The 16,269-nt window shown below is 42.5% G+C and overlaps 1 protein-coding gene across 5 annotated transcripts in view; it reads left to right on the top strand.

The window, feature by feature from the left end:
* Nucleotides 1-12,380, top strand: part of LOC141092391 (RNA-binding protein 4B-like) — a 31,303-nt gene extending 18,923 nt beyond the window's left edge. For 4 of the 5 annotated variants that reach the window (XM_073578511.1, XM_073578513.1, XM_073578512.1 and 1 more), the window contains 2 exons: nucleotides 1,632-2,230; nucleotides 11,304-12,380. In XM_073578511.1, coding sequence (XP_073434612.1) covers nucleotides 1,632-2,221 — 590 coding nt within the window. In that variant the 3' untranslated portion in view covers nucleotides 2,222-2,230; nucleotides 11,304-12,380. The remainder of the gene's footprint in view (nucleotides 1-1,631; nucleotides 2,231-11,303) is intronic. The other variant, XM_073578516.1, reaches the window with a different exon arrangement.
* Nucleotides 12,381-16,269: the final 3,889 nt, after the last annotated feature.

Genomic DNA, 16,269 nt, shown 5'->3' with positions numbered 1-16,269 from the left:
CTGACTTCCTCATGAGTCTCTAGGATTGAACTAGTGTTCATGTGTATTTTGAGAGCGACTAAGATGCCATCACACTTCTAGCTGCACATATGATGGATATGGAAGAACCAAGCATCTTGCATGTTAAAATGCAATGTGCTCATTATTAAACTTTACCGATGTCAGACCATGACTGTACCCATCATTGTGGGCTCCAGCCAAAATGGCTAGATTCTGCAAGCTTGTCTAGGCACTTGCGTTATAAAACATTGATTTAAAGGTTTCTTTTCAGGTAGTCATTCAAAATGCAGATTAAAAAACAGGCTTACTTCTCATTAGTCTTCCTACAAATGTACATAGGCCTGATTAAATTACTGCCTTTCCCATGACACTTCACATAGCTAACAGCCAAGTACTTCTGGGTTCACTGAGAAGCTGCTCCCTGATTTTCAGCTTGGCATCTAGAAACACATAGTGGCAGGTCACTTTTAGCATTTAGTACATATGGTAAAATAATAAAACAAAAATCAACTGTGGAATTGAACTTTTTTGCAATTTCACCACACTTAGAATTTTTGTCCTGTTTTCCAGTAACACTATATGGCAAAACTAATGGTTTTCCAAAGTACAACCCGTCCTGTAAAAAACTAGCCCTCACATGGCCATATTGACAAAAAAAATAAGTTATGTCTCTAGGAAGAAGGGGAGCAAAAAGTGGAAAAACAGTGGTGATGGGGTTAATTAATCAGTTCCCATACAGTATAGTGTTGTGCGCAGCACTTCTACTTTTATTGGGCTTTGGACAACTGACTATTCATGCCAACACTAAAATATCCAATTGGCCATATAGTATTTTGCAGGTTGACAGTATGTGTTCAGACTGACAATTGCGAACGAGTTTCATTTTTATGAGTACATTTGTTGCTTCCTTGCATGCAGTAAACAAAGGCTTGGCATAAAAAAAACTGAGCATTGTGCAGTCTGTAACCAGAAACAATCATGTTACCAGCGGCACAGCAAATAAATACACATGAAAGAAGGTCCCAGCTATTCGCATACTGGATACATGACTTTTTACAGGGACACAAGTCATAAAAGGCACCTGTATAGAGCTATGTTTAGATGTCACAAACCTTTAACTATACAAAAAGTGTTATCAACGTTTAGAAGTGTTTAATTTCACGTGTTTGAATTTTTTTTTAAGAAGTTAGAAATCTAATTTCTCAAATTGCTGATTCCATGACCATAGAAGAATCCCAGAAAGTAATTTTTCCTCGTTGGTAAGTAAATTTGTCCTTGGCTTCTCACTGGACAAATTTGTGGTGCCAGGTAGCACTGCCTTCGCAACTTGAGTATACGCCACCTAACATTAAGCAATAATGAGGTTATTGGCCATTTGGCTAATTACTTCAGCATGTCTTCACGCATAATGCTGAATGGATGACCGTTTATAACTTTGTCTGAACACCTGACTAGAAGTTTCAGAAACCAATGAGATTCTTTAAATATTTTTATATATCCATAGCTGTGACCTTTTATTTTTGTTCTTTGTATACGAACTCAGATCTAACGTAACATTTATAGTTGGTCATATTAGTGCTTGAGTAAGGGAGCTGTCCTGACCCTTGTTGGTTGTTGTTGCTCTCTTGAAGGCAAACGGATGCACGTTCAGCTCTCTACGAGTCGTCTGCGAGTCACCCCGGGGATGGGAGAACGAAGTCAGTGTTATCGTTGCGGGAAGGATGGCCACTGGTCCGGAGTGTGTCCATTGGACCAAATGGCTCAGGAGGTGGATCTGGCGTCGCCCTACGGTCATGACCCTTTCGCGGATCCTTATGTCCCTATGCGCAATGCGGCGGCTGCTGCCTACGAGCATATGTACTATGATCGCCGCAACCTCATTGACTATTACCATCGCTATCGCATACGCCCCTCATCGTATGATGCCTATATGGATCGTCGAATGCCTCCTATCCCCCCTCAAACAATGTCCGGTCTATCACACAGAAAACGTCTGGAGACCTCTCCATATGAGAGGCATGCGTTGCCGCCACCTCCTCCAATTCCCAGCTATTACGCACGAGAGCGAAGCCCAATTCGTCGTCCGCCTCCTCCTCCTGCGACCGCCGCTGTGGATGAATATGTCGCTGATCGCAGGTTAGCCCCTACAATGCGTAACACTCTCTATGAAACCCCACGATACACGCGGAATACCTACGCTGATCGCACGCGGTATTACTAAGCTCAGGAGGTGAGGGTTTTTTATTTAACTTCCCCCTCGTGATTTTATACTTTGATAACTAATCCTTTTCCATTCTGTCTTCTGCCTTTTTCCGGATGTTTTTTTAATTCCTGTCTTCCTCCTCTTCACAAAAGGTTCAGTTGAAAGAACGCATAAATAGAAGCTGTTAGGCTAGTTTCACATTAGCGTTTTTTTGCGCAGCGCATCGGGCGCATAAAAAACGCAAAGAAAAACGCAAAACAAACGCGCGTTTTTTTAACGTCATGCGCACGCTGATGTGTAAAAAAAACGCAGCGTTTGCGTTTTACATGCGTTGGCGTTTTTTATGCGCATGCGTTTTTAAGTGTGACGTTTTTTCCATTGTCTAGAGAACATTCTAGACTTGTTTCACTCAAAAACGCATGCGTAAAAAAACGCAACCGTGCGCAAGACCATGCGCACGCATGCGTTACCATAGACTTCAATGTGTTGTTTTTGCGCATTCCGTGCGCAAGCGTGCGCATGCGTTTTTTTGCCGAGACAGGGCGCACCAAAAAATCCAACATGTTGCGTCTGGCGCACCTGGCGCAAAAGACAAAAAAACGCATGCGCACGAAAACGCAAGTGTGCGCAAAAACATGCGCACGTCATGTTAAACATAGGTGCGCAGTGCGCATGCGCACGGGTGCGCACGATGCGCTGCGCACAAAAGCGCAAATGTGAAACCAGCCTTAATTTGCTTTAGAGTATTCACATTTTTTCCTGTCTGTTATCGTTTGCATTTGAGCAGTGTGTGTTAATTTTTGCAAATGTTAATTTTAGATGCCCTACATCCCTATATTTGCAGGTAAGTTATTAAATCGCTATTCTACAAGGTTAGGAAGGTGTTAATAAGGCAGTGGTGATTTTACATTCCTGTGGCTTGCAATTGTCTGAATGCAACTAGGTGCGATTGTGAATAACTTCACTTATTAATACAGTTGAGCTACTGGACTATAAGGGTGTGTGCACACGCTGCGGATCCGCAGCGGTTTTGGTCCTGCGGAGTACCATTATTATCAATGGGAAAAAAAAAAATGCAGTGCACACGGTGCGGAATTTTCCGCACGGATTTGCTGCGGTTTCAAAACCACAGCATGTCACTTCTTTGTGTGGAATCCGCAGCGGTTTTACAACTACTCCATTGTCCAGGTGTCATACCGCAGGGGAAAGCCGCAGATAAACCGCAGGTTTTTTGACCTGCGGATTTTGCAAAATCCGCACGGAAAACTCCGCAACAGAGTGTGCACACAGCCTAAGGCCATGTGCACATGTAGTGGATGGTGCTGCGGATTTTGAAAAATCTGCAGTTCAAAAGACCTGCGTTTTTACCTGCGGACTAGCCTGCGGTTTGACACCTGTACAATGGAGCAGGTGTAAAACCGCCGCAGATTCCGCACAAATAATTGACATGCTGCAGATTTGAAACCGCAGCAAATCCGCAACATGTGCACTGCATTTTTTAATTTCCATTAAATACAATGGGTACTGTACAACGCAGCAAAATCTACTGTGGATCCGCAGGGCCAAAAAGGCTGCGAATCCGCAGCAGAATCCGCAACGTGTGCACATGGCCTAAGCGGCCTAGCTGTCACTGTTTTGTAAAAAGTACTATGTAATTTTGCTGTTTAAAAAAACAATTTTCTACTAGTAACTGACAGTGTCTAGCCACTCAATTTCTTATTTATTTTTTCTCTTAATCACTGGAGTGGTGCTTTTAAAGATAAGTCCCCTGCCCTATCTTATACTGTACCACCTGCATCTTCACCTTTTTTGGGGGGGGCTGCTCCGGTCCTTTGGCGCCATCTTCTTGTGAGTGCAGCTTCTGACTGGCCAGAAGTCGGACACTGTCACAACCTCTCAAAAGTCTTGAGCCAGAAAGAGGCTTTCATAGACTTGCATTGATTAGTGACCTCTGGCACGCTCCTTGAAACAATACAGCAGTCTGGAGGAGACTTGATGGGAGTAGTAATGAAAACTGGTGAAAATGTCAGAAGGGGAGTATCAGTCAAGGGGCAGGGAACTTGGATTTTAAGCACCACTCTGGTGGGGGAAAAAACATGCTGGAATGCTGCTTTAAGCTCTCAAGTGGGCTGAAAATTAGTAATGGTGATCAGAACGGCCAGGCACAGCTGCACTACTTGGACTACAGACAGATGCCAGCTCCGGGACCTCGGTTGCCACTCCACATAAAGTTCAACAGTTGAAACTCCAAGTGTAAAGAAGTGGTACAGGCACTCACCGTCCCATTTATGTCCTGCTGTCTTTATGGAAATCACATAAAAACAGCAAGGAAGTGTGAAGAGGAGACGCAACGGTCGACGGCTGTTTCGTGACGGTATGCGCTTCTACGGGTACCACTTTACAAATTTTCAAATCAAAATATAATATCTCCTCCTTGCAGCCTGGTTTCTTGCTGCACACAGAAACCACCGCTTGCTTAGTTTGGTACAGGTCGCAGTGACAGCTCCTGATGTCGAGGGACCAGGAGGTAAAGACTAAAGTAACGGCGATGAGTGGTGTGTTTTTGTTATAGCGAACCCGTCATCAGGTTTAGCCAATATAAGATACGGCCACCGCCTTTCAGGGCTTATCTACACCATTCTATAATGCAGCAAATAAGCCGCCTATCTGACCTGAAAGTTTAATCATAGAATCATCATAGAATCGTAGAGTTGGAAGGGACCTCCTGGGCCATCTGGTCCAACCCCCTGCTCAAAGCAGGATTTGCTAAATCATCCCAGTCAGATGTCTGTCCAGCCTCTGTTTGAAGACTTCCATTGAAGGAGAACTCACCACTTCTCGTGGCAGCCTGTTCCACTCATTGATCACTCTAACTGTCAAAAAGTTTTTTCTAATATCTAATCTGTCTCTCTTCCCATTCAGTTTCATCCCATTGCTTCTAGTCTTTCCTTGTGCAAATGAGAATAAAGTTGATCCTTCTACAATGTGACAGCCCTTTAGCTATTTGTAGACAGCTATTAAGTCTCCTCTCAGTCTTCTCTTTTGCAAACTAAACATTCCCAAATCCTGCAACCTTTCCTCATAAGACAGGGTTTGCAGACCGGTCACCATTCTGGTCGCTCTTTTCTGAACTTGCTCCAGTTTGTTGATGTCTTTTTTAAAATGTGGTGCCCAAAACTGGACACAATATTCCAGATGAGGTCTGACCAAAGAGGAGTAGAGGGAAATAATGACTTCACGTGATCTAGACTGTATGCTTCTGTTAATACATCCTAGAATTGCATTTGCCTTTTTTGCTGCTGCATCACACTGTTGACTCATATTCAGTCTGTGATCTATTAGTATACCCAAGTCTTTTTCACATGTGCTGTCACTTAGCCCTATTCCTCCCATTCTATATATGCTTTTTTCATTTTTATTGCCCAGATGTAGTACTTTGCATTTCTCCCTGTTAAAAACCATTCTGTTAGTTGCTGCCCACTTCTCCAGTTTATTTAAATCTTTTTGAATCCTCTCTCTCTCTTCTCTAGTATTAGCTATCCCTCCTAGCTTTGTGTCATCAGCAAATTTAATCAGTTTACCCTCAATTCCTTCATCTAAATCGTTGATAAAGATGTTGAACAATACAGGGCCCAGGACAGAGCCCTGTGGTACCCCACTTGAGACATTCTTCCAACTGGATGTGCAGCCATTTACGACCACTCTTTGGGTCCGATCACTAAGCCAGTTATGAATCCACCTAACAGTTGCCTTGTCCATTCCATACTTAGTCATTTTTTCAATAAGGATTGTATGAGAGACTTTGTCAAATGCTTTGCTGAAGTCAAGATATACTATATCTACAGCATTTCCTTGATCCACCCAATCAGTGATACCGTCATAGAAGGAAATTAAGTTAGTCTGACATGACTTATTAGTTAGAAACCCATGCTGACTCTGTTTAATCACTTCATTCTTATCCAGGTATTGACATACATGTTGTTTAATAATTTGTTCAAAGATCTTTCCTGGTATAGAAGTCAGACTCACCGGCCTATAGTTGCCTGGGTCCACCTTCTTCCCCTTTTTGAAGATAGGAACAACATTTGCTCTTCTCCAGTCTTCTGGCACTTCTCCTGTTCTCCAAGAATTTTCAAAGATTATGGAGAGGGGTTCAAAAATTTCTTCTGCTATCTCCTTCAGTACTCTGGGGTGTAATTCATCTGGACCTGGAGACTTGAATTCATTTAGGTTAGCTAAGTGTTTCCTCACTATCTTTCTGTTTATAGATATCCTGGATTCTTCTATTCCCTTAATAGGACAGTGAATAACAGTTGATGTTGCATTTCCTTTCTGAGAGAAAACAGATGCAAAATAGGAATTTAAAAGTTCAGCCTTCTCAACATCCTGTCTTACCATGTCATCATTTTCATCCTGTAAAAATCCTATAGCATCTTTGACTTTTCTTTTACTTTTGACATATCCCCAAAATCCTTTATTATTTCTTTTGACATCTCTTGCAAGCCTCAGTTCATTTTCAGCTTTAGATAATCTGATTTGTGCCCTGCAGGTTCTGCAGACAGCATTATATTCTTCTTTAGATATGCCTCCCTCTTTCCATTTTATAAACATTTTTTTCTTCCTTTTTAGCATGTGCTTAAGTTCTGTGTTCATCCATCCTGGTTTCCTTAAATGCTTCCTATTCTTCCCTCTTTTCGGAATTGTTAACAACTGTGCTTTGAGAATTTCATTTTTCAAGATTTCCCATCCTTCCTGGACAGTTTAGAAAAATAAGCTTCGTTATACTCACCCGGGAGGGCGGTTTGGTCCAATGGGTGTCGCACGTCCAGTGCCTCCATCTTATGATTGCCGCCCTCCTGCTTGCTTCATGGATCGCGCTCCTGTGCAGTCGTGCTCATCTGCCCTGTTGAGCAAAGTACTGCAATGTGCCAGGAAAGGTCAGAGGCCCTGCGCACTGCATTACATTGCCCTGCTCACAACAGGGCAGATAAGTACGCCTGAACAGGAGCACGATGCCAGGGAGCCTGTGACGCAAGCAACAGGGCAGAATCGCCAAAATGGGAGGTCCCGGACCTGTGACACCCATCGGACCGGACTGCCCCTCAGGTGAGTATAATGAAACATACCGGGGGCTACACTTCTCTCATACCCCAAGATCAGACAATAGAGCTGGTGGAGGCGTTGGTCTGCTCCTATCACCAAAATGTACCTTTCAGGTTATTCCTCAAGTACCCTCACTTGTCTTCCCTTCTTTTGAGGTCCATGCCGTCAGACTCTACACCCCCTTCTCCATGCAAGTGGCGGTGGTGTATCGTCCTCCCGTCCCCTCCCATCAGTTCCTGGATCATTTTGCCACTTGGCTTCCACATTTTCTCTCCTGTGACATCCCTACCCTCATCATGGGAGAGTTCAACATCCCCATTGCTCTTCCCCTCTCCCCATCTGATACTCACCTTTTATCTCTAACCTCCTCATTTGGTCTTTCGCAGCTTACTAATTCTCCAACGCATGAAGACGGAAACTCCCTCGACTTGGTCTTCTCTCGGCTTTGTGCAGTGGATGATTTTGCAAACTCCCCTCTCCCGCTCTCTGACCACAATCTTCTTTCATTCTCTATACAGAACTGCCAGGCTGCTCAGGTCACCCCCACTGTCCAGACTTATAGAAACATACAGGCCATTAACACCCAGAAACTTCTGAAGAACTTGCAGTCTTCATTGGCCCCTATCTCCTCCCTCTCATGTCCTGATTCTGCATTGAAGCATTACAATGAAACACTTCAAAGTGCCCTGGATGAATTTGCACCCCCTATAAATAGAACACCACAACACAGACGGCGACAACCCTGGCACACGGTGCAAACACTTTTCCTGCAGCGGTGCTCCAGGTGCGCCGAACGTCTGTGGAGAAAATCCAATCTACACAAAGATTTCATCCATTTTAAGTTTATGCTTAGAACATACAACACTGCCCTTCACCTCTCCAAACAAACCTATTTCAACACCCTCATCACCTCACTGTCCAATAACCCGAAACGTCTCTTTGACACTTTTCATTCTCTACTCAATCCAAGAGTACAGGCCCCAACCACGGAGCTCCGAGCTGACGATCTGGCCAATTACTTCAAAGAAAAAATTGACCAGATCCGACAGGAAATTATCTCCAAATCCCCTCATACCATGCACTGTCCTCCCTCCCCCACTGCATCTAACTCACTCTCTGATTTTGAACCAGTCACAGAAGAAGTAGTAAGCAGGCTCCTTGCATCTTCTCGCCCAACTACTTGCACCAGTGACCCATTTCCGTCACATCTCCTCCAGTCCCTTTCCCCTGCTGTCACCCCTCACCTAACTAAAATATTTAACCTCTCTCTCTCTTCTGGTATTTTTCCCTCCTTATTTAAGCATGCCATCATACATCCACTACTTAAAAAACCATCCCTCGACCAAAACTGTGCCGCTAACTATAGACCTGTCTCTAATCTTCCCTTCATCTCTAAACTCCTGGAACGCCTGGTCCACTCCCGTCTTATCCGCTATCTCTCAGAAAACTCTGTTCTTGACCCTCTCCAATCCGGTTTCCGCTCTTTACACTCCACTGAAACTGCCCTCACTAAAGTCTCTAATGATCTGCTAACAGCTAAATCAAATGGTCATTACTCCATGCTAATTCTCTTGGATCTCTCTGCAGCATTCGACACTGTGGATCATCAGCTCCTCCTCACTATGCTCCATTCCATTGGCCTCAAGGACACCGTTCTCTCCTGGTTCTCCTCCTATCTCTCCGACCGCTCCTTTACTGTTTCTTTTGCCGGTTCCTCCTCCTCTCACCTTCCCCTTACTGTTGGGGTTCCTCAAGGATCGGTTCTAGGCCCCCTCCTCTTCTCCTTGTACACTGCCCCTATTGGTCAAACAATCAGTAGATTTGGTTTCCAGTACCATCTCTATGCTGATGACACCCAATTATACGCTTCTTCTCCTGACATCACGCCAGCCTTTCTAGAAAACACTGGCGATTTGTCTAAATGCTGTGTCTAATATCATGTCCTCACTATATCTGAAACTGAACCTGTCAAAGACTGAACTCCTGGTGTTTCCTCCCTCTACTAATGTACCCATACCCGACATTGCTATTTCTGTGTGTGGTTCCACTATTACTCCCCAGCAACATGCCCGCTGTCTTGGGGTCATACTTGATTCCGAGCTTTCCTTTGCCCCCCACATTCGATCACTGGCTCGCTCTTGTCATCTGCACCTCAAAAACATTTCTAGAATTCGACCTTTTCTTACTTTTGACTCTGCAAAAACTCTTACTGTTTCTCTTATTCATTCTCGTCTCGACTATTGTAACTCTCTTCTAATCGGTCTCCCTCTTACCAAACTCTCCCCTCTCCAATCTGTCTTGAATGCTGCAGCCAGGATCATATTCCTCGCCAATCGTTACACCGATGCCTCTACATTGTGCCAGTCATTACACTGGCTACCCATCCACTCCAGAATTCAGTATAAACGTATTATCCTCACCCACAAAGCCCTCCATGGCTCAGCACCACCCTACATCTCCTCCCTTGTTTCAGTATACCACCCTACCCGCGCCCTCCGTTCTGCTGATGACCTGAGGTTAGTATCCTCAATAGTCAGAACCTCCCACTCCCGTCTCGAAGACTTTACACGTGCGGCGCCAATTCTTTGGAATGCACTTCCCAGGTCAATACGATTAGTCCCCAATCCCCACAATTTTAAGCGTGTCCTGAAAACGCATTTATTCAGACTGGCCTATCGCCTCAACACATTAACCTAACCTATCCCTGTGTGGCAGAGCCAAAAGTTTTACCATAACCAGGTTCCCAGCATCATGTTCCCACATGCTTTATGCATCCATTAGCCCTCTGTGTCTGTACTGTTACACACTTAACATTATAGCTGGTCCATACAATCAGGGCAATTGTTACCACCCACCTTTCGTGTCTCCCTCTTTCCTCATAGACTGTAAGCTTGCGAGCAGGGCCCTCACTCCTCTTGTTGTTTGTTATAATCTACTGTATGTGATTATTGTTATGCTGTAATGTCTATTGTCTGTACAAATCCCCTCTGAAATGTAAAGTGCTGCGGAATATGTCGGCGCTATAAAAATAAAATTTATTATTATTATTATTATACCGTATTTTACGCATTATAAGACACTTACAATGGGGGGTGCGTCTTATAATACATATATACCTTACTGGTACTGTTGCTGCAGGCTGGGATGAAGGGGTGCAGCCTGGGTTGTCCGGCACTGCCGACATTTTGTGAAAGTCCAGAGTCCCCCGCAGTTCTGTGGACTCTGGGAAAATGGCCGCCGGGGGAGGTGGCGCATGAAGTGTCGGCAGAGCCCCTCTAGCAGTGCCACACCCCTGGCAGCAAAGCTGGGGACACCCGCAGCATACTGCACATCGGACGACATTTTATCCCAGCCTATGGCCTGCAGCATCACCCCACACCTGCCGCCTCCAGCAGCAACCCTGGGACCCTCCCACTACCCCAGGTAAGCAATAAGACGCATGGATTATAAGAAGCCCCACCATTTTATTAAAAAAAAAAATAGCTATTTTTCTCAAAATTTGGGGTGCGTCTTATCCAAAAATTATGGTATTTTTCATACCTTGTAAGTCGGATCAGGGGCTTATCTACAGCATTCTAGAATGCTGTAGATAAACCCTGAAAAGCATTGGCTGTATTTTATACCTGCCAAACCTGGTGACAGGTTCCATTTAAATTTATATTCTAATCTTAAGATTGATTGACTGGCCAAACTCTACGGGTGGCACTTTAGCTGCATGTCATGGCTTACAGCCAAAACTGATCTCTTTTAGTGAAAGTAAACTACATAAAGAATCGCAGATGTTTAAAAAAAAAAAGACTGAGCTTATGGCACAAGGCAGAAACAAATGAAATTGCACAAACCTTGGAACACTTTTTTTTTTTTTTTTGGCCATGATTTGCTGCAATTTATTTGATAAGGGTGTTCTAATCTACTGATGTCACTCCTCTATCTAAAGTAGAAATACATATTTCAGTATGTTTTAACTGCAGTTTTCTACCCTTTTTTTGTATTTTAGGTAAGATATTTTCTGCTCCGTGGTCTTCAGTCGTGTTTGCTATAAAGTTTTCGGATGAACGTCAAAATTGTGTAACACTGCTACAAATACGTATTTTTTTTCTACAATTCTTATGAATTATTCACCGGTTTGAATTAAATAGATGTAGTTTCATCTCTTAAAACAATGTTCTGTAGATAGCTGTGAGTCAAATGTACGTTTGGCCGGCATCTATTCTCTGACTACCAAATTCATCAAAGCGTGGATGGTTTCAATGTGGCGAGAGGTGTAGGATGCCTCCAGGCCCTTCTGGTAGTGTCTTGTTTCCCATAATGACAAAGTTACTGGGCATAGTGAAATAGTCAAAATACCGCTATAGCCTAGTGTATATTTGTCCTTCATGGTACTGGATTGTCAACCTTGATTTTGTCATTTTAAAGGATCACAGTATAGTGCAAAAGCTTCAAAGCAAATCCAGTTTCCTATATATTTACATGCCCTTTTTGAATTCTTGCCATTTAGTACCCTAAAATATTTCGCTTTTAATTGGATAACATTTAGGTTTTTTTGGTTTACTTTATAATTTACAAAAGGCTTTTCCAGCTTAATCCATAGTTTAGTGTAAATGTCATCCCTCTTGTAGTAGTGCTCATTCATGGTGAAGGAATATAATTTTTCATTGAAAGACTACTTGTACTGAAGCTGTAAAGCTATTTATTTCCCATGTGTAGTCATCCTACTTGGCACCTTCTGCCTTTCCTTGCAGGCATGGTTTAGCCATATTACTGCCCACCCAATGCTTCTGTGCATTGATCTTGGAAGCAGGAGGACAGGAACACTGTCTCTGCAAAGGAGGTGAATGGAGGCTACCAAGTACAGTGACCATACATGAGAAATGTCACTTCAATCCCAGGATAGAGGATCACTTTTAAAGAGTTAAAAGACATATAGCCTATGTCATTATGTTGCAACATGGACTGATTGCTTTGCCTCAAATATAAATCCCGAAATATGCTATTGTAATATCACCACATCCAAATTGTGGAAAGGGTTTGGTGTTGTATGCATAGTATATTTAAATACATCTTACTAACTGTGCTTTTGTAAGCTCTTTATTAGGAATTCATATTTCAAGCTTTGATTTCCCCTCCTTCCATAGATGTCTTGGCAAGAAGGGAAGTAATGTGCAGTAAAACTATTCAGAAAAATGTCATCTTGCTCGTATGAAATGTATTTACCAAAAGAAGAAAAAGGAGTGCAATACATATAATGAAGTGCAAAACAATTAATAAAGTGGAAGTAGTATTTAATTAATTACAGATAATTGTGTACAAAAATTAAAATTGAATATATCGTACAACCCTAGTTGGTATATGTACCCAGTGCAAACCATAAGCAGCAGGAATCTTTAATGGCACATAATGAAATTATTTTACACAAAGTGTTATAATGACCATAAAAAAGCGGTGCTGTTACATGTATACAAGCAGAAAAAAAACTTTAATGGCACATAATAAAATTATTTTACACCAAGTGTTATGGTAACCATAAACAGTAGCGTTACATATATACAGGAACCAACAGAGTGCTGCCAATAAAAATGCCAAGTGAAGTCACTGCTTCTTAACACTTACCCATATAGTATGGTGCCTGGTTGCTCTGGAGCCACGTGTCACCCTTGACGAGCGTTTCGCCCTTGGCTTTATCCCTTTTGATAAAGCCAAGGGTGACACGTGGCTCCAGAGCAACCAGGCACCATACTATATGGGTAAGTGTTAAGAAGCAGTGACTTCACTTGGCATTTTTATTGGCAGCACTCTGTGGGTTGGTTCCTGTATATATGTAGCGCTACTGTTTTTTATGGTTACTATAACACTTGGTGTAAAATAATTTTATTATGTGCCATTAAAGTTTTTTTTTCTGCTTGTATACATGTAACAGCACCGCTTTTTTATCTTCATTATAACACTTTGTGTAACATAATTTCATTATGTGCCATTAAAGATTCCTGCTGCCTATGGTTTGCACTGGGTACATATACCAACTAGGGTTGTATGATATGTTCAATTTTAATTTTTGTACACAATTATCTGTAATTAATTAATAAATACTACTTCCACTTTGTTTTGCACTTCATTATATGTATTGCACTCCTTTTTCTTTTGGTATATTCTGTTTGGAGTTTACATTTACTTTATTCATTAGGATTATTTTTGGGCACGTATTTTAATATTCACTAGGTTTATTATTGACTGAATATAGGTGTTATTTTGCCCATAGTTGCATTTGGAAATTTGTGCTATGGTATGAAATGTATATTTCATTTTTTTTCCTAAATAAAGAGCTGTTTTGAAAGTACGTGTGATAATTTATGTGCAGTTATAAACTATGCTCGGGTTCCAGTATGGTCAAATATTCCCCTCCCTCTTCTTCCCCCACCCTCGTATACCCTCTCTGATGTACCCAATGAACACAAACAGACCTATATGTAGAGGTAAAGCCAGTGTCTTTATTTTATTCAGTCAGTTTGCGTCTTGCATGAGTAAACGGGAAATGTGAGAAGAAAAATTTGGAGGCCCTTCCCTTCTGTGGAAGGAATCCCAAACGAACTTCAGATGTAACATGCCTCCGGATAGTATTCGGCGTAGGGATTATGACACTTTAGTGCTTGTTGAATTAAATGTATTTTAAAAATCCATAGGCGGTAATGATCTTTGCATGCTGGTTACAAATAAAATAGTAAGAGAAGCCTAAAGTGATTTAAAAACACGACGTGTTAATGCTCTGAAAGCCTTCCTCAGGTGTATAAAACAAAATGACACATGGAGAGCTTTATATACATCCCCATCAATTAATGGGCACGGTTTCCACTTTGAAAGCTTTTAAATGTTTCTACTTGAGACAATCGTGTGTTCAAATGTAGCCATAAATTCTGTCTGCAGCCATTAGAAAGAATATCGAATCTCCTTTTCAAAAATATATATAAATTCACCTTGCAGAGAGAACGCCTTAGAAGGTTCTTCCTCTCTCTATACCTTGTTTTAGACACAAATCGTATTGTGTTGGAATCCTCTTAAATTTTAACTTTTTATTTTGAATGAGGGGAACTCTGGAATTGAAGGGTCATGCAAGGAATACAATTGTTAATATTTAAATCAACAGGTCTTTTTTTTTTGGGGGGGGGGGGGGAAATCAAGCATTAAAGTGTGCACCAGTCAGCTGTTTTGACCGCTATAAGATGTGGCCGCTGCCTTTCAGGGCTTATTTACAGCATTCTATAATGCTGTAGATAAGCCCTGGATCCAACCTGCAAGATGAGAAAAATAAGTTATATTATACTTCCCCCGGGGGGGTCCAATTGTCACATGTCTGGATCTGGCGCCTCCCATCTTGCGATGACGCCCTCCTGTTGCTTCATGGCTGCTCAGCATCGCGCTCCTGAGCAGGCATACTTATCTGCCCTCAACAGGGCGGAGAATTATGCCTGCGCAGCAGTGCAATGCCGGGGAGGCATGAAGCAACAGGAGCTTGTCGTTGCAAGATGGGAGTTACTTGGACCTGTGACACCATTGGACTGCACCGCCCCCGGGTGGCAAAAAAAATGTTTTATCTTGCAGGTCAGATCGAGGGCTTATCTACAGCATTCTATAATAAGCCCTGAATGGCAGTGGCTGTATCTTGAATCAGCCAAAACTGCTGACAGGTTAGCTTTTAAGGCTGTGTGCACACGCTGCAGATTCACCTGCAGAATTTTCTGCGTGGATTTAGCAAAATCCACAGGTCAAAAGACCAGCGGTTTATCTGCGGATCAGCCTGCGGTTTAGCCCTGCGTTTTCACACCTCTACAATGGAGATGGTGTTAAACCCCTGCGGATTCTTCAGAAAGATGTGAACTGCACTGCGGTTTGTTTTCCATAGGTGGTAATGGTACTGTACACCGCAGCAAAAACTGCTGCGGATTTCTTCCTATTTTATTTGTAACCAGCATGCAAAGATAATTGCCTCCTATGGATTTTTAAAATAAATTGTAATTCAAGCACTAAAGTGTCATAATCATACTTCGAATACTACCCGGAGGTATGTTCCATATCTGCCCTTTGTTTGGGATTTCCTCCACAAAAGGGAGTTGTGCCTCAAATTTTCTTCACTCACATTTCCCTTTTGGAGTTGTGAATGCAGCAGGACTAAGGCCGGTGTCACACTAGAGAAAAATACGGACGAGTGAGAGGCGTAAAAAACAACGCATTGCACTCGGACCAATGTTTCTCTATGGGGCAGCTCCTATCATCCGTATACTTCTCACCTGTATCTTACGGGCAGAGACAATCGTAGCATGCTGCGATTGTCAGCGTATTACGGGCAAAATACGCCAATTGCAAGTCTGGGGGTGAGAAAGCTACGGATTACACACGGACCAAACGTGTGACTTGCGAGAAATTCTCAAAGGTGTCCTTTATCAAAAGCCCGGCAATTCAGTGTGTGATACAGTAAAATCACACTGACCTGTTTAATAAAGAATAGCTATAGACACACAGAATACATGTATTCTATGTCATTGAGACATATATTTCATAGAGTTCTACATAGCCTAATGGCCGCTAAATCAATTGCCAGCTTCTGTAAAATCATTCCATAACCAGCCATGAAATGACACATGGTTTACATACAGTAAACCGTTTCATTTAGTTTTTATGTCTTTGACTAGGGTTTGTGTGTAAAATTTGGGACATCTAGGTGTTAAATTAAGGGGTTAATTCATTGAAAAAAATGCATGGGCTCCCACGGTAAAATTGCAACCAGGGAGGGAAAGCCAGTGAGTGAGGGCAGATATTAATAGCCATGAGAGGGACCATCTATAAGATGCGCCTTTTCTGACACTTATCCTCTCTTCCCATTGCCCTGTAGGGATGGCTAATGGGTTAATAATGGATTAATGTCACCTTGCTAATGGAAGGTGACATTAAGCTGATTAATAATGGGGAGGTGT

This window comes from Dendrobates tinctorius, unplaced genomic scaffold (genome assembly GCF_039654945.1).
Source record: "Dendrobates tinctorius isolate UK_male_01 unplaced genomic scaffold, ASM3965494v1 ptg000059l, whole genome shotgun sequence".
Classification (NCBI taxonomy): domain Eukaryota; kingdom Metazoa; phylum Chordata; class Amphibia; order Anura; family Dendrobatidae; genus Dendrobates; species Dendrobates tinctorius.
This window is presented reverse-complemented; position numbering and strand designations above follow the sequence as displayed.